At 42.3% G+C, this 19,123-nt stretch overlaps 1 protein-coding gene across 2 annotated transcripts in view; it reads left to right on the top strand.

Annotated features, from left to right (window-relative positions):
- rhpn2 (rhophilin, Rho GTPase binding protein 2) overlaps positions 1–19,123 on the top strand; it is a 77,001-nt gene that overhangs the window by 33,544 nt on the left and 24,334 nt on the right. For both annotated transcript variants that reach the window (XM_061765209.1, XM_061765207.1), the window contains exons 4-5: positions 12,621–12,696; positions 17,318–17,395. In XM_061765209.1, coding sequence (XP_061621193.1) covers positions 12,621–12,696; positions 17,318–17,395 — 154 coding nt within the window. The remainder of the gene's footprint in view (positions 1–12,620; positions 12,697–17,317; positions 17,396–19,123) is intronic.

Below are 19,123 nucleotides of genomic sequence, written 5' to 3'. Positions count from 1 at the left end.
TTTCATAAATGAATTAGATGAAATAAACAGTATATTGTTTAAAAATGGAGGGGGGGGGGCATGCTATTTGACTCTCCCTTTACTCTATTTTAATCTATTGTCCATGCATAAACAATCAAATTCATTCTATCAGCAGTTATTTGTTTGTTTGATAAATGAAGTGGTGAGTTTTAATTAATTGACTTTTTAGATCTGATTAATCTGATTTAATAGAGTAGCTTTTTTTTGTTTTAACCAAGGTTGAAAACAGAATTGGTAAAAGCGAATTAAAACAGATATTTTTTACGATGACACATTGAAATCTCATCTGCTTTGATTCAGGCTGTGACTGTGTCCGCCATTACAACGTTGATGCAATAAAAACATTAAAATAACAAATATTGAAGCCATAATTTATTAATGATTATGACTATAGAGTAATGATTATGATGTGCAATTGAACAGTATGCAGAATTATTTTTATCCTATTACAATATATACTGCAATAACTGACCTGCGGTAGTGTTTTTGACAACATTTTGAAAATATGGAAATTCAGACAAATTTGGACAAATTGTTCTGGAAGTGAATTTCAAAAGGTTAGCACCTCTGCTACGCCAGCTGACTTTGGGCGACAGGCAGGGTACACTCTTAACTGGTCGCCAATCGCAAATGGCTGGGCACATATAGACAAACAACCATTCACACAAATGGACAATTTTGAGTCTTCAATTAAACTACCATGCATGTTTTTGGAAGGTGGGAGGAAACCAGAGTACCCAGAGAAAGCCTTGCAAGCATGGGGAGAACATGCAAACTCAACACAAGAAGGGTGGAGTCCCGGATAGGAACCCACAACCTCTGAACTGTGAGGCAGATGTGCTAAATGTTCGTCTACCATACCGCCCTAATGTAAACATCTGTCTGACAATTCACATAAACATACAGTGGTGCCTTGACATAGGGCTTGGCGTTTATATAATTGCGATAAATTTTCTGTTCATCAGCTGTTTGTGTATTTCCTCCATCTAACATGGCGGGAATGTGCGTGACAAAAGCTGATCAGTCATCCTTTTCCTACTCCACTTCCATTTGCTCAGCTCTGCGAGTTCCCAACCTCGGTTGTGTGGTGGTGTCGCCAAAGCAACGTGGAACAATGCTATTAATTTGCTGATTGTGCAAGGTGTGTCGGCGCCCTGTTTATTCATTTTAAGAAGTATCACCACCCAAGTGGTTATGTAGAAAGCATAAAAATGCGAGTGCAGTGAGCACAGCCTGTCACTCACTGCTCCCAGTACACATAGCATTAGCAGTTAGCCACTGATAGCAGTGAGGCCACTAGACCAACAATCAGTTGTCATCATTATTCAGGGGGCTTGGAAAATGGCAAAACATGTTTCTCTGTATTTTTATTAAATATGTTGCACATTTGAACTGGAGAATGATAATGTTTACAATCCAAGGTGTCTTCATTATCCCACACGGGGTAGTTTGTTTATTTTGTATCTTGTACCTCCAAAAATACTCAGGACTTCAAACTAGTGCACAGTTGTTATATTTTTCTACATTTGTTGCACTGTTGAGTGAATACAAAAAAATATTTTTATATATTTTATTTGACTTATCATGTTGGGGTTACTGTTTTAAATATTGACTATGAGGAGTGTTGATTAAAAACTAGGCGTTAATAAAATGTTGAATTACTCTCTAGCTTCTTTAGTTTTCATTACAGAGGGTTTAAAACTGGCTATTAAGAAAAACATTATAAAAAAATCATGATAATAATCGAGATTGTATGATATGAAAAAAATAATCATGATAATTTTTTTGCCTGATCGCCCAGCCCTTCCTTGATATATATGAATGACCCGAATTACGGGGGTTTCAAGATCCAAGCTGTCATTCGGCCGATATTTTTTATTTCTTTTTTACTTGCATGTTCAAACTTGAGATATGAATGCCGTTTGGTGGCAGTGATCTCAACTGAACTCACTTCATAATAGCAGCACATTGGCCAATAATGAACAATTCTTCAAAAATCGAGGCTTCAAGCTTTTTAATGCCACTCTTAAGTTGAAGTTTACTGTCAAACTAAACAAAAAAAAACAAGATGATTATACCTTTTGTATTTAAAAGAACAATAGCTTAGCGTTTTAGTCTGCTAGCTTAATATTTACGCTAATTAGCATCTGTAGCAGTGCTTCAACCCTTTAAGCAACTGATTGAAAACAAAAGGAACAGCAACATGTACACTGACAATATAACAGTACTCACATTCATATATCCTTTGTCCTTTACGTAGAATGACTAATAATAGTGCTGCACTGACAAGCTGAGGGAGGAATTGAGGTTATATAAATCCCACTTGAGTTCTAGACAGGGCATGCCCTGCTCCAGTATGGTTGGCTGCTGCAGCCAGGCAGGAATGCATACAGCAGTAGCGAGTCATATTGGAGGTGGGCTTATCCTGCCTAGAACTCAAGTGAGATACATAATGCCTCAATGATCAGTATATCTGTCTGATACTGCCCCCGTGTGGCAGACCAGGAACAGGATTCAATTGATGCAATGTGACAAAAACGTGTCTTTTAAATTCTATTTAATTGTCATTACTGTATTTTTAAAAATATAAAGCACAGTATTATGGAGTGCTATTTTTCCTTATTAACCTACATTTTGTTTTTTGTGGGGAATTCTTGAATGGATTATTGGCATTTCAATTCATTTCAATGGGAAAAGATGATTTGAGATACGAGTGTTTCGAGTTACGAGCTTCTCATGGAATTAATTAAACTTGCATCTCAAGGCACCACTGTATAATGTATGGATGTATGTATGTAGCCCGTTTGCATAGACACATAATGCAAACATTCACATTGAGTACATGTATATTATTTACCTGTCTGTCAAACACATAGTGTAAACATGTCTATCCTTTCAGATACATGATATAAATGCCTGTCAATTCACATGCACACAGTGTAACCCTAACTCTGTCCATTCAAATATAATGCCACCATCTGTCTTTCTATTGACATACACAAATCATGTTAAGCGCACACACACACGCACACACACACACGATATTCTAACACAGGAGGTAGAATGTACTTACAGTGGGTATGGAAAGTATTCAGACCCCCTTAAATTTTTCACTTTTGTTATAATGCAGCCATTTGCTAAAATCATTTAAGTTAATTTGTTTCTCACATTAATGTACACACAGCACCCCATATTGACAGAAAAAAACTGAATTGTTGAAATTTTTGCAGATTTATTAAAAATAAAAACTGAAATATCACACAGCCATAAGTATTCAGACCCTTTGCTCAGTATTTAGTAGAAGCACCCTTTTGAGTTAATACAGCCATGAGTCTTTTTGGGAATGATGCAATAAGTTTTTCACACCTGGATTTGGGGATCATCTACCATTCCACCTTGCAGATCCTCTCCAGTTCTGTCAGGTTGGATGGTGAATGTTGGTGGGGAGCCATTTTCAGGTCTTTCCAGAGATACTCAATTGGGTTTAAGTCAGGGCTCTGGCTGGGCCATTCAAAAACAGTCACGAAGTTGTTCTGAAGCGACTCCTTCGATATTTTAACTGTGTGCTTAGGGTCATTGTATTTTTTTAAGTTGAACCTTCGGCCCGGTCTGAGGTTCTGAGCACTCTGGAGAAGGTTTTTGTCCAGGATATCACTGTACTTGGCCACATTCATCTTTTCTTCGATTGCAACCAATCTCCCTGTCCCTGCAGCTGAAAAACACACCCACAGCATGATGCTGCCGCCACCATGCTTAACTGTTGGGACAATATTGGACAGGTGATGAGCATTGCCTGGTTTTCTCCATACGTCACTTAGAATTAAGGCCAACAATTTCAATCTTGGTCTCATCAGATCAGAGAATCTTATTTCTCACCATCTTGGAGTCCTTCAGGTGTTTTTTTTTTTTTTTAGCAAACTCCATGCAGGCTTTCATGTCTTGCACTGAGGAGAGGCTTCTGTCGGGCCACTCTACCATAAAGCCCTGACTGGTGGAGGGCTGCGGTGATGGTTGACTTTCTAGAACTTTCTCCCATCTCCCAACTGCATCTCTGGAGTTCAGCCACAGTGATCTTTGGGTTCTTCTTTACCTATCTCACCAAGGCTCTTCTCCCCCAATTGCTCAGTTTGGCCGGACGGCCAGCTCTAGGCAGGGTTCTGGTCGTCCCAAACTTCTTCCATTTAAGGGTTATGGAGGCCACTGTGCTCTTAGGAACCTTAAGTGTACCAGAAATGTTTTTGTAACGTTGGCCAGGTCTGTGCCTTGGCACAGTTCTGTCTCTGAGCTATTCAGGCAGTTCCTTTGACCTCATGATTCTCATTTGCTCTGACATGCACTGTGAGCTATAAGGTCTTATACAGAAAGGTGTGTGGCTTTCCTAATCAAGTGGAATTGTTCGGTTCTATCGTTAGAGGATTCTTGAAACACATCAGACGCTGACGATTTGGTGGTATTGATTCTCTGACTCGAATTGGCGGACTCGCCAGAAACACATCAGACTTGGATGATTTGGTTGTACTGATTCATGACTCTTGTTAGCAGACTCTGAAAACACTGCAGACTCGGATGATTTGATTCTATCAATTAATTGACTGTATTTGAAGGTGTCTGGAAACAAATCAGATTGATGATATTGTTGTATTGTTTCGTGGACTCGTTAGCGGACTCATTGGAAACACATTGGACTCTGTTGATTTGGTTGTATGGGTGCAGTGACTTACTTACACTTTGTTGACTCTAGTTAGCGGATTCACTGGAAACATGAAAGACTGATAATATGGCTTTATCTGTTTATTGATAGGCGTTGGCAAACTTTATGGAAAACTAATCAGAATCAGATGGTTATATCGAGTTATTTAGGCAATTGAGCGGACTCACCTGAAACAGTTTGGACTTAAATTAGTGCAGTGATACTCAAAGTGTGGTAAGAGCACCACTAGTCATATGCAGGCAGTACATTAAGTGTGCTTTTTAGGACTAAAACCTCGGCCACTGTATTTGTTTTTACTATTTTATTATTGGCCATTATTTTTTGAGGTGGTACTTGGTGTAAAAGGTTTGATAACCAATGAAATTGTGGTGTGTGTGTGAGTGAGTGAGTGAGTGAGTGAGTGAGTGAGAGAGAGAGAGAGAGAGAGAGAGAGAGAGCGCGCGTGATTGCATAGACACACAACCAGATACAAACATTACCAGGAGGGCAACTAGGGTTGGGGAACGTTTGAGTGATTCAGGTTCCTTATTTCGATTCCGGATACAAACGATTCTCGATTCCGATTCTTTTAGGGGGCTGGGTCAAAAAAGTTTGCCTGGTTTAAATCCACTTCCACTCATCCTCTTCCCTGATACGAACCAAATGGTAGGCGTTGCGTAAATCGAACTTAGAGAAAATGGTAGCTGACTGTAAATAAGTAAAGGCAAAGTCCATAAGCGGAAGGGGTTCTTAACTGTTATTTTATTGAGCCCCCTATAATCAATAAGGGGACAAAGTGTTTTGTCCTTCTCTGTAGCGAAAAAAAACCCTGCACCAGCCGGGGATGAAGATGGTCGAATGAGACCAGCAGCGAGTGAGGATGACATTTATTCTTTAAGGGCCTCTTGCTCGGGTTGGGAAACTCAAGAGTCTACAATTGGGTAGTGTGGAATTAGGCACGGTGGACGACTGGTTAGCACATCTGCCTCACAGTTCTGGGGACCGGGGTTAAAATCCCGGCCCCGTCTGTGTGGAGTTTGCATGTTCTCCCCGTGCCTGGGTGGGTGCCTGGGTGGGTTTTCCCCCCACATCCCAAAAACATGCATGGTAAAATTGAAGACTCTAAATTGCCTGTAGGTGTGAATGTGAGTGTGAATGGTTGTTTGTTTCTATGTCCCCTGCGATTGGCTGGCGACCGGTTCAGGGTGTACCCCGCCTCCTGCTCAAAGATAGCTGGCATAGGCTCCAGCACGACCGCAACCCTAGTGAGGATAAGCGGTCAAGAAAATTGACCATGAAAGATAATCGGGCCAATATCGGGGCTAAAATTCTGTAGTCTGATTTAGGCATTAGTGGACTAACTAAAGACACATTGGACTCCGATGATTTTGTTGTACTGCTTCACTCACTGATGTTGGCAGACTCACCAAACGCATTGGACTCAGTTGATTTGGCTGTATCAGTTCATTGACTGAAGTTACCTGGACTCACTGGAATCACTGTGGATTATTTCTGTTTCCATTATTTCCAATGGCATGAAAGCCATTTAGCTGTCACCCAGCTGGTAAAAGTATTAACTTAATAAGCCAATGGGAGACAGTAATGTGGTTTTGTGGATTCTTGAGTTGTGAGGTCGACCTTCCTTCTGACGTGCGCACACACGCATACACACACACACACTGACTTCTGCTCGTCTTTTAAAACCACGTGGTCGTGACAGCACAGAGGCCTGGCACATGAAAATGAATAATGAGAGCTTGCTGTGAGGCCAAGTCAAGTTTATAGTCATCAGTGGATCCATGTCACAATGTAGAGGAAAACTGAAGAAACCATCTAGTTAGATGTCCAATTTCTATTTAATGATCTTCTGTATGGTTACCATGGTTAGCATGGCACAACAGTCTTTCATTTGTTGTGATTGGTTGTCATGAGGGAAGCGCAGTGTCCTTGTCATTTTGTGTGTGTGTGTGTGTGTGTGGGGAGGGGTTTCAGTGTGTCTGTGTGAGTTTATGCATGAGAACCTGAGAGAGCGTGTGCGTGTTTCTCTGCGTGTTCATCAGTGTGTAATTCTCAATGGAATAGTTTCATGCAAAGTAATTAAATAATGTAACAACTAATAACATTTACATGAAGCTTTCTGTCCTGCTCTATGTGCACATTTCAATAAAGCTGTATCCATTCATTTGTGTGTGTGTGTGTTCAAGTCGTCCATAAGTGGAGACACGTGATGAGGCGCTGAAGGCCCTCGGGGGAAAAAACTAGTGAAAAGGCAATATTCTTAATGAAAAATACTTGAAAGACTCCTTGATGCGCTGGTCTTTCTCTCAAGTTTATGAAATGCTCACTGAAGTAAGGTACCAGAAGGTACCGTATGTTGGCTTCATGCATGACTGAGGTTCATCCATCCATCCATCCATCTATCCATTTTCTTTACCGCTTATCCTCACTAGGGTCATGGGCTGCTGGAGCCTATCCCAGCTATCTACGGGCGGGAGGCGGGGTACACCCTGAACCGGTCTCCAGCCAATCGCAGGGCACATAGAAACAAACAACCATTCACACTCACATTCACACCTATGGGCAATCTAGAGTCTTCAATCAACCTACCACGTACGTTTTTGGGATGTGGGAAGAAACCGGAGTGCCCGGAGAAAACCTAGCCAGGCACGGGGTGAACATGCAAACTCCACACTCCATTTGAACCCTGGTCCCCAGAACTTTGAGGCAGATGTGCTAACCAGTCATCCAAAGGTTGAGGTTCAAATTCTGTAATTTTCTTGCAACTTTAGAAGCATATTTTTGTTCAAATTCCGAACAGTGCGATGTCACACGTTTGATTTACAGTATATAATGCATTTTTTTCACAATTCAGAAGACTTCCCAGATGTCTTTACAATCTGTGGCATGCTTTTGTCAAAATACCCCAAGGATCAATAATTAGAATACAGAGAATAGAATAGAATACTCTCTTTCCAGACCACGTATGGGCAAAGTGTGTCCTGCATGCCACGTACGAACTGTTCCATTTTCTAATCCAGCCCACCACCATTTACATTATCAAGAGTCATGTAATATTTATTCCAGTTAACATGGATATTTGACTTCTAAAGCCATCAGTGGCAGCAAATGTGTTTTAACTAGAGTTGGTTAATTAATTTAATTTAATTAATTGTGTAATTTTTCTCCTTTCATTTCTTGATTTAAATTCAATTTAAAAGGATAATGATTATTTAAATGAACAATTTGACACATTTTACCAACACATTTTAACTTTTAAGTCCTATGTTTGATGCATTAAGCAGTTTTATTACTAAAATTGGTTCAATGAAATCAAACGTATTTATTCACTTATCCACATAATGTAATTTGTGAATTGAGCTATTTTAAATAAATTAATGAAAATAAGAATAAATAAATAAATAAAAAATATGTTTAATTAAATAATTGGGTAATTAATTATACTTCAATTAATCCTAAATAATGACAAGAAGAAATGAGTGATTGTTGTTGTTAAGCCAAATAATTTTACATACACAACGATGAATGACCTGGCCATTTGTTCATTTTAAAAAATCGAATGTGGCCGTTGAGCACAAAAATTTGCTCCCCCTGTTCTAGACCCTTAAAATTTAAATCAGCCTGTTTTAAGGGGGCAGTCCTGTCTTATGCAAATGAGCCACTGCTTGTCCCGCGTCCCCCTTTACTGCAGGGTCTACAAAGAAGGAAGGGGTCTCTTCATGGTGACAACTAAGGGCAGAGTTAGCGGCTGGCTTCTGGCCCCCGAGCTTAAACAGGTGGTTCTCCCCCAGCCGAGCTGTCAAGACAGCGGCAAAGAAACTCAGTATGGGGGTAGTAATATGTAAACTAGAAATTCCAAACGACTCGCTGTCGTATGCATTTTCAGGTATAGGCAGCTGGCAAAATATTTGCTTTGTTGTTTTATTTCACTTGTAATGGTTGGGAAGGCACCCGGTCTCTAGGGTTGTATTTGGATACAAGCAATTAAAAAGTTAATATTTTCTCCGGGCACTCCGGTTTCCTCCCACATCCCAAAAACATGCATTAATTGGAGACTCTAAATTGACCGTAGGTGTGACTGTGAGTGCGAATGGTTGTTGGTTTGTATGTGCCCCGCGATTGGCTGGCAACCAGTTCAGGGTGTACCCCGCCTCCTGTCCGATGACAGCTTGGATAGGCTCCAGCACGTCCGCGACCCTAGTGAGGAGGAGCGGCTCAGAAAATGGATGGATGGATGGATGGATATTATATAATGTGTCCCCTTTAAGAATGTTTCACTGTACGGTGAATTAACTGTTAAATCTGAGCGTTCCCGTGAGACAAAACAGTCAAGAGAGTGAAAATTCAGTCCGTGTCTTCAAAACGCTTCAGCCGTCCCGCATTATGCGATAGCACGCTCTTTCAGTGTTAGCGTCGTCATACTGTTGAGATCTACAGTACAATAGACTGCTATCTGTGTGAGGGTAACATGAAGTGTGTGTGGGAATGCTGGAAGCTGAAATACAAGCTCAGAACTCTGAGTGAAATCCTTTTAGGGTTTTCCCAGCGGAAAGTCTCCGCCTGAATAGATCCCACTGTACCTGAGCTTGTTCGTGAGAATCTGACCGGACTCAGCGGGTTTTATTGTGAGCTCACCTGTGTGTGGAATCGCACATGCTGCACAGTAAAACAAACACAGGTCTTGTTAAGGGGCTATCTCACTGGCAGAGACGTCGGCAAGACTGCCGAGGCTGATCAGTCGCAGCAACTCCGGGACCAGAGGCCAAAAATATTGCTTGCGCTCTCACCAGGACGATGTCTGGGAGACGTCTCCAGACAAGGTGACAACCAATTCACCTGGCAGTAGGTGATATAGGCCTATATACAGTATATATATTTTTTGAATAAATATTTAACATATATTATGTGCGTCTGTGTGTGTATGCGTTTTTAAAATACGGAGATGGAAAGTTATTGATTGCTCAGCCGCCGGCGCACGGACACTGGCAGAGTCCTCTATAATGAGGAAAACATTTTATTGTCCATAAAATCCAAACATTGGTGAGATTGTTCTATTTTCAGAGGTTGAAGTGTGCATTAGTAGAGATGTCCACATAAACATAGGTGACGATTGATCGCAGTTTTGTCACATTAAGCGACTTTAAAGCTTTTTCCATAAAGTGAACATATGGAGAAGATGCTTAATGGCCATAAAATCCCAAATATCGGGGAGATCGTTCTATTTTTAGAGGTTGAAGTGGGCATAAAAAGAGGTGTTCACATACATTTTGGTGACTGCAGATTGCAGTTTTGTGACATTAAGCTACGTTAAGCTTTTTCTCTCCAATGAGAATATAGAGGACTCTCCAAAAGGTCTCCAATGAAAGCGATCCGTCTAGTCTCCAGGTTATATCGCGGTGATGTCTCCACAACCAGCGGAGACTCAAGTCGCCATCAGGTCGCCCACTAGTCTCGTGGCCAGTGAGATAGGGGTCTTACTGTGCTGTTATCAACAATCATCCAATATGAGAACAAACAGGAGGTAGACAAAAATATCCACGTTTTGAGTGTCCGCTAAATCAAGTCAGTGAACCGATACAACCGAATAATCAGAGTCTGAGGTCTTTCTGCTAACTCGAGTCAGTGAACAGGTCCCCATTTCTGAGTCTGTGATGTTTCTGGTGAGTTCACAAACTCCAGTCAGTGAACTGATGCAACTCAATCAACTGCGCTTAGCCTACTGTGTTTCTGCGGATTCTGCTAACTCAAGTCCGTGAACTGATACAAGGGAACCAAATTAGATGAGTCTGGAGTGTTTCCGGTGAGTCCTCCAACTTGAGTCAGCGACCCAATACAACAGATTCGTCTGAGTCTGCAGTGCTTTCGGTAAGTCCGCTAACTCAAGTCAGTTAACTGATACAACCGAATCATCTGAATCCATACATTGTCCAAGCCAACTGTGTTTCTGGTGAGTCAGCCAATTTGAGCCAGTGAACCAAGGAACTGACCAGCTGTAATATTTTGTGAAATTTGCCAAAACTAGTCTTAAAAAGGCCTTAAATGTAGCTTTCTTAAACCTTTCAGATACCCTGAAAAAAAACATTTCCCTCTGTTTTCATGTACTTCAGGGTTCATTTGGTGCACTTTGAGATGTAAACAAGATCCTTCAGGGTCTGTTCCCTGTCTTGAACACTTCAGTGAGTGGTGAGAGGGGGTTTGCATACATCTGAGCGTGTGTAAGTGTGTGTGTACATGTTGAAAGGTTTTTCGGAGCAGATGCACTCCTTCGTCTGAGAATCTCCAGCCAAACCAGAAAGTGGTGATCTCATCTTCTTAATAGAGGAAAGTGTCTGAGATTCACAAGAGTCAGCAGGAACAGGAACGTGATCCTCTCTAGCTTGTTTGCCAGGCAGAAGCAGTAGCAGCTCTTGTCAGGTTTACATTTCATCCACCTTGATATCCGCCTGCATTCCATCTATCAACAGCATCCTCTAACCACAGCAGATCATTAGGATCACTGATCAACGTGGTGCTTTATGAGCGCCTGTTTTGTGTTAGCAGAGTCCAAATGAAAGAAAAACACACCAGGAGGTTTGATTAACGTGTGCAGACTTTGTGTTATACTAAAGGGCCTCCCTTGACTTTTTAAACAATTGCTGTGTTTTTGTAGCGACACCATCTGCCTAATCCGTGTGTCTGTCCATGCTCAGGATTGGATGAATATAGCAACTTTCACGAATTCTCTAAATGAAAATAAAAATCACCTCTTGCTAGTTAACTAACCATTGCTTCCCCCTCAACGTAAAACATATTGCCTCTTATGTGTATTATATTTAACATATTTACCATTTTTGCATTTAAACGGTGTGATTCTTGCTCTGTATGGGACTTAAACTTAGTTAGCAATAGCTAGTTAGCCGGGATGTGGTTTTATGCTCGAAACTAGCCAGTCTTGACTTTGTCTAGCAGGTTACACGAGAAACAACTCTCAGTATGATGCAGGACACTATGGCACAATAATAAGCTATTCATGACTAATCATGATTTTTGAATGCGGTCTTTCTCGCTCTGTACTGGAACTCAGCCAACTTAGGCGCAGATAGTTGGCAACGATGTACTTTTAAGTGACAACTATGTGCCTTTAGTCAGGGATGCTTCTTGCTCAAGCAATGCTACAAGGTAAAATATCTAGTGACAAACCACAGTGCATTTGGAAAGTATACACAGCTATTCAGTTTATTCCATTTTGGAATCAGGCTCTAGCATTAAAAAAGTGATTTTTGAATTGTTACATCTGATTGAAATCTCTGAAAAGAGATCTGAAAATGGCTGTGTAACATCGCTCCCCATCCAACCTAATGGGGCTTGAGAGGGGCTGCAAATAAGCACGGCAAAACTGCCCAAAGGTAGGTGTGCCAAGCTTGTGCCTTGTGGCTGTAATTGCTGCCACTCATGTAATAACAAAGTATTGAGGAACGTTTGTGAATACCTATGACGTATTTTTTTAAATTTTATTTCAAGTAAATTTTGAAAAAAAATAATTTCACATTGTTATGAGATGTGGAAAGAAACTGCCCATTTTATTTGGAATTGGAATTGGGCTGTAACATTAAAAAATGTGGAAAACGTTAAGCACTGTCAATACTTTCCGGATGCACTGTATCTTTCTCTGACGTCAAAACATACTTTGTTAGCTTTACTAACTCGTATTTCGTCTTATGATTTACTGTACCTCTAAGGACCTTTTCTGCTTTGTTTTTTTAATGGGCATTCACAGACTAGCTTGCATGACTTTTGATGTTTCTGAACACTTACAAAATGACTACGACCTATTGTTGTGGTCAATTAGTGATTAGTTATTTTTGTCACATTATCTATGAATATTTATATTTTTTGTGATTTTTCTCCCCAGGGAAACGGCCAACATCCCGCTCATCGCACTGGGTCTGAAGGAAACAAAAGAAATTGACTTCTCCACACCTTTTAAGGTAAAATACACGGATTCATGAGTTGGCTTAATGACATGAAATTTTAAATACAAATTTAGCAACCTATCTTTACACAATTTTTCCAATTCAACATTTTTGGGTCAACATGTTTGTACTTCTGGGATGTCCAGCGAGGATGTCCAGACTTCCTTCTCCGCAGCCACTTTATCCAACTCTTCCTGGGACATCCCAAGACGTTCCCGGGACAGCCGAGAGACATAGTCTCTCCAGCGTGTGTCCTGGGTCGTCCCTGGGGTCTCCTCCCGGTGGGACATGCCCTGAACACCTCACCAGGGAGGCGTCCAGGAGGCATCCTAATCAGATGCCCCAGCCATCTCATCTTGGCTCCTCTCAATGTGGAGGAGCAGCGGCTCTACTCTGAGCCCCTCCCAGATGACCGAGCTTCTCACCCTATCTCTAAGGGAGAGCCCGGACACCCTGCGGAGGAAACTCATTTCGGCCACTTGTATCCAGGATCTTTCAGTCATGACCCACAGCTCGTGACCATAGGTGAGGGTAGAAATGGAGATTGACCGGTAAATTGAGAGCTTCGCCTTTCGGCTGAGCTCCTTCTTCACCACAACAGACCGATACAAACTCTGCATAACTGCAGACGCTGCACTGATCTGCCTGTCGATCTGGCATTCCATTCTTCCCTCACTCGCGAACAAGACCTCAGGATACTTTAACTCCTCCACTTGGGGCAGGATCTCATCCCCGACCTGGAGCGGAAACTCCACCCTTTTCCGACTGAGGACCATGGTCTCAGATTTGGAGGTGCTGATTTTCGTCCCAGCCACTCCACAGTCTTCTGCGAACCGCTCCAGTGAGAGTTGGAGATCATGGCTTGATGAAGCCAACAGAACCACATCAACTGCAAAAAGCAGAGATCCAATACTGAGGCCACCAAATCGGACTCCCTCTACACCTCTGCTGCGCCAAGAAATTATGTCCATAAAAGTAATGAACAGAATCGGTGACAAAGGGCAGCCTTGGCGGAGTCCAACCCTCACGGAAAACGAGTCCGACTTACAGCCAGCAATGTGGACCAAACTCTGACACTGGTCATACGGGGACCGAAAAGCCTATATCAGGGGGTTCAGTACCCCATACTCCCGAAGCACTCCCTGAGGGACACGAACGAACGCCTTCTCCAAGTCCACAAAACACATGTAGACTGGTTGGGCGAACTCCCATGCACCCTCGAGGACCCTGCCGATGGTGTGGTGCTGGTCCACTGTTCCACAGGCAGAATGAAAACCACACTGCTCCTCCTGAATCTTAGATTCAACTTAGATTCCTTTCCAGCACCCCTGAATAGACCTTATCAGGGAGGCTGAGGAGTGTGAGTTTTTGGCCTGTGTGCAGGAGTCCCACAGGCCAAAAAGGCCTGATTGGACTCCTTCTTCAGCTTTACGGCATCCCTCAACGGTTCGGGGATTGCCGTCACGACAGGCACCGACTACCTCACGGCCACAGCTCCAGTTGGCCGCCTCAGCAATGGAGGCCCGGAACATCGTCCACTCGAACTCAATGTCCCTGCTGGAGGTGGGAGTTAAAACTCCTTCTGACAGGGGATTCTGCTAGACATTCCCAGCAGACCCTCACAAAACGTTTGGGTCTGCCAGGTCGGACCGGCATCTTCCCCCACCATCGGTGGTGAGTTAGCTCCGATGGGTTGCAAGCCACAAAGTTGATAATCGAACCACGACCTTGGGTGTCCTGGTGCCAAGTGCACGTGTGTACACCCTTATGCTTGAACACGGTGTTTATGACCAATCCGTGATGAGCACATAAGTCCAATAACAGAACACCACTTGGGTTCTGATCAAGGGGGTCGTTCCTCCCAATCATGCTCCTCCAGGTCTCACTGTCATTCCCCACGTGAGTATTGAAGTCTCCCAGCAGAACGATGGCGTCCCCAGCGGGAGTGATCTCCAACACCCCCTCCAAGGACTCCAAAAAGGGTGGGTACTCTGAATTGCTGTTTGGTGCATGGGCACAAACAACAGTCAGGCCCCGTCCCCCCACCCGAAGGCAGAGGGAGGTTACCTTTTCGACCACCGGGGTGAACCCCAATGTACAGGCGCCGAGTCGGGGGGGGGCAATAAGTTTAACTACACCTGCTCGACACCGCTCATCGTGGGCAACTCCAGAGTGGAAGAGAGTCCAACCCCTCTCAAGAGGACTGGTACCAGAGCCCAAGCCGTGTGTGGAGGTGAGCCCGAGTATATCTAGTCGGAACTTCTCCACCTCACACACCGGCTCGGTCTCCTTCCCTGTCAGAGAGGTGACATTCCCGAGAGCCAGCTTCTATATCCGGGGATCAGATCGCCAAGGTTCCTGCCTTCAGCCACCGCCCAGGTCACACTGCACCTGACCCCTATTGCCTCTCCCACAGGTGGTGAGCTCATGGGAAGGGGGACCCACGTTACCCTTTCGGGCTGGGCCCGGCCGGGCCCCATGCATGCAGGTCCGGCCACGGGGCGCTTGCCTTCGAGCCCCACCTCCAGGCCTGGCTCCAGAGGGGGCCCCCGGTGACCGCCGTCCGGGGAAGGGAAAACTAGGTCCAATATTTTTACTCCTCATAAGGGGTCTTTGAGCGTGCTTTGTCTGGTCCCTCACCTTGGAACGTTTTTGCCATGGGTGACCCTACCAAGGGCGTGAAGCCCCAGACAACTTAGCTCCTAGGATCACTGGGACACACAAACCCCTCCACTATGATAAGGTGACGGCTCCAGGAGGGGCACTGTTAACTTTTTTTGTTTGTTTTTTGTTTTTGTTTTGTTTTTGTTTTTATTGAGGAACAACAAAAGCAAAATTGCCAACAATACACCTGGCTTTAATGAAAGGGTGTCCGTTTTGCTGCGTAAAAGCCAATTTCACATATATTGTCTGTCTGTCCAGGAACGTACAAATAGCAAAGCAAAGCAATCCTCTTTTCTTTATTGCCAAAAACAATTATCTCAGTTTTGTTGTGGTTTAATTGAAGAAAATTTTGGCTCATCCAGTTATTTATCTGTTTTAGACAGTGACACAACACCTCAAATGAACTGTAGTCATCTGGAGACACTGCTAGATATAACTGTGTGTCATCTGCATAGCTATGATAGTCAAAATTAAAGTTCTGAAGATTTTGACCCAAGGGTAGCATATACAGGCTGAACAGGAGTGGTCCAAGAACTGACCGTTGAGGGACCCCATAGGTCATTGCCATTCGATGAGATTGAACACTTCCAATGGTTACAAAATAACTCCTTTCCTCCAGGGAGAACCTGAACCATTTAAGAACTGTTCCATTTAGTCCTATCCACGTTAGCAACCTGTTCAGCAGTATATCATGACCTACCATATCAAAAGCCACACTGAGGTCCAACAAGACCAGAATTGACACTTTTCCCGAGTCAGTATTCAACCTTATATCATTGAGCACTTTGATAAGAGCAGATTCTGTACTGCGATGTGTTCGGAAACCTGAATGAAATTTGTCAAAAAGTCCATTTAAGTTCAATAAATTGCTGAGTTGATTGAAAATAACTTTCTCAACAATCTTGGCTGTGAAAGGGAGATTTGAGATGGGTCGATAGCTTGCTAACATGGAAGCGTCCAGCATTCTGTTTTTTAGCAGAGGCTTTATGGCAGCTACTTTAAGAGTTTTAGGAAATTCTCCTGACTGAAGTGAGCAATTGATTATTTGCTGCAAATCAGCCAGTACAGACTTCGCAATAGCTTTGAAAAAGTCAGATGGTATTGAGTCAAGACAGCTCGTTGATGGTTTTAGCTGCTGAACCGTTTTCTCTACAGTTTTTTGATCAAGTATATCAAATTTTGACATGGTAGTTTTTCCTGAGTGCCTTCAGATGTAGTATCATTTCATCATTTTGCTGATTTGTGCTAATATTTAACCTGATGGATTGTATTTTTTCACTAAAATAACAAGCAAATTCATTGAATTTATCTGCTGTTAAGAGTTCTGGAGCTATCAGTTTCGGGCGGGTGGTGTAAGGTTGTCAACCACAACAAACAGAGTGCGAGTATTGTTGTTCTTACTGATGATTTCAGAAAAGTGTTGCTGTCTCGCCTTGTCTAACTTTTGGAAGAATCTGTAATTCAAAGAAAACACAAAAATGGTCAGAAATAGCCATATCCTTAATGTCAATTGATAGAATTTCAACATCCTTAGAGATGGCCAGGTCTAAGATGTGACCTTGAGTGTGGGTTGGACTCTTATGTTGTGAGAGGTGAAATGTGTCTCGTCTAGCAGGGAGTTCTTTAGATTTTTTTTCCCATGTTATTGTCAACATGAATGTTAAAGTCTCCCGTTATGACAAAATAGTTGAGGTCAGGACAAATAACTGACAGCAGTTCTAAAAAATCCTCCATAAATTTTCTATTGTATCTTGGAGGCCTATACATTATTAAAACAATAACTTTGGGTCACCTTTATGTAAAAAACAGAGATATTCAAAAGAGCTAAAATCACAGAGTATAATTTCTTTACACTGAAATAATGACTTAAAAATAACAGCAATACCACCGCAAATACGAGAATAAGAAGTTGTGTTTTCAAGACCATGGTGGCTAAGCGCGACCATTTTGTGAGCTTGTTTGTTTTCAACAGGATTACATCATTTCGCATTACAACGAAGACGGAGCCACCTACGAAGATGAGCTTGCCGACCTGATGGACCTTCGACAGGTGAATGTGAACAGAAGGCGCCCCCCCCCGGCAGAATTTTTAAAATTCAGACCTTGAAGCCGATTGGCTTGGTAGCGTCCCCAAGATTCTTTCAATAAACAGCCCCTAAAGTCGGTTTAAGTCAGCAACATTAAATTTTGTACACATCTCTATCATGAGTATACCTACAGAAAGGTTTTAAACACACATGCCTGAAAAGCCACGTGTAAGTCTGCCATTTTTATTGGAAGTGACCATTTTAGGATCATTTTGGCCATTTCCATGGTTCCTTCAAAGGCCAATTAACTCCTAGAGATTTTTTCCAATCCCGACCGAATTTGAGCCACATATACTAGACTGATAGGCGGGGCTAAATTGCCACAAATGTTCATTTTCATCATTTTTTGTGGGTGTAATGTGGCAGTAAAGTTTGTCTCCAACCAAAATTGGCTTTGTCGCGTTCCCCAGACTCATTTTCTTTGAAAATTCCCCAAGTCTGGCTAGTTTCTCATAGAAGCAGTACATTTGATAGGCATGTCTACCATGTGTAGACACACACAAAAAGTCTCAAGAACCAATGCCTGAAAAGACACATGCATACTACACAAAGGGACAATGCTAGATGTGAATTGTAAAAATTTTTATGCGTGTACTCTGAGCCTGGCAGCGAAGTTGTATGACTCTTCGTGAAAGCACAAATCTCTAATAACTCATCTCCACAAGGTCAGAGCTCCACCAAATGAAGTTTGTTTCTATTGAACCACACCTTCGATAGTTTGATTCGGCGGTAGTGTTACAAAACATTTTAGTATTATCTTTGACACACCCACATTCCCTGCAACCACCATGACTCTTTTTCTTCTGCCTATGTTTGTGGCAAGACATCCCTTGTAGGAATCTCCAAACACAACCTTGGCTTGATGAGTCACTGTATTATGACAAAACCTGAGGAACAACAGTGTCCCTATTAATCATTTATTGCCATGACTGTGTAAAACAGTAAAGGGCAAAAGTCTTGAGACACCACTTGCTTGGTTGTTTTAAATGACCAAGCACCAAACATAAAAAAATAAATAAATAAAAAATGCAAAGCATGCAACTTAGGAACAATTTCTTAACAGTAAATAATGAGGTTGAAATGTCTGCAACGTTTTAAGTAGGCCAATAAGACCTAATCATCTGAGTTAGCCGTGTTGCCAGTGAGTCCACAAACTCAAGTCAATGAATTGATAGAACCAACTAGGTATGTATTGATATCTATTTTATCTCAAGGTGCTGTTTTATCACAGTATTAATCACACGGTACAATAGGTATTGCAATGTTGTGGGAAAGCTCACGGTATTGGAGTAACACTCATGGTATTGCAGGTAGGTTCATGGTACAGGTGGGGCGAAGAGGTGAAAGCAGGAATACCGAAAAACCTCTCTTTTTCTTGCTGGCAGGTCCTTCTCGATAGCCTTCTGTAGATTCTGTGCGTTTTCCGACTGGTTTTTGTGAGAAAGACATCTTCAAATCATATATTACCGTGCACTTCTACCGCCGTCCATCAAATATATAAACTTAACCTCTATAATGCTATTATTGCTGCAGCAGTAATCATGCTATGGTCACAATAACAAAACCGTCCACTGATAAATTGTCTGTTCACTGATTTAACAGTATTTGTCATTTTTTAAATTCATAATATTAGAAATTGGATACTGCCTACTAACAGTGATTTCATTGCTTGAGTCCAAATATTTAGATCA

This window comes from Phyllopteryx taeniolatus, chromosome 2, assembly GCF_024500385.1.
Source record: "Phyllopteryx taeniolatus isolate TA_2022b chromosome 2, UOR_Ptae_1.2, whole genome shotgun sequence".
In the NCBI taxonomy this organism is placed as follows: Eukaryota; Metazoa; Chordata; class Actinopteri; order Syngnathiformes; family Syngnathidae; genus Phyllopteryx; species Phyllopteryx taeniolatus.
The sequence above is the reverse complement of the archived record's forward strand: the minus strand, read 5'-3'. Positions and strand labels throughout refer to the sequence as shown.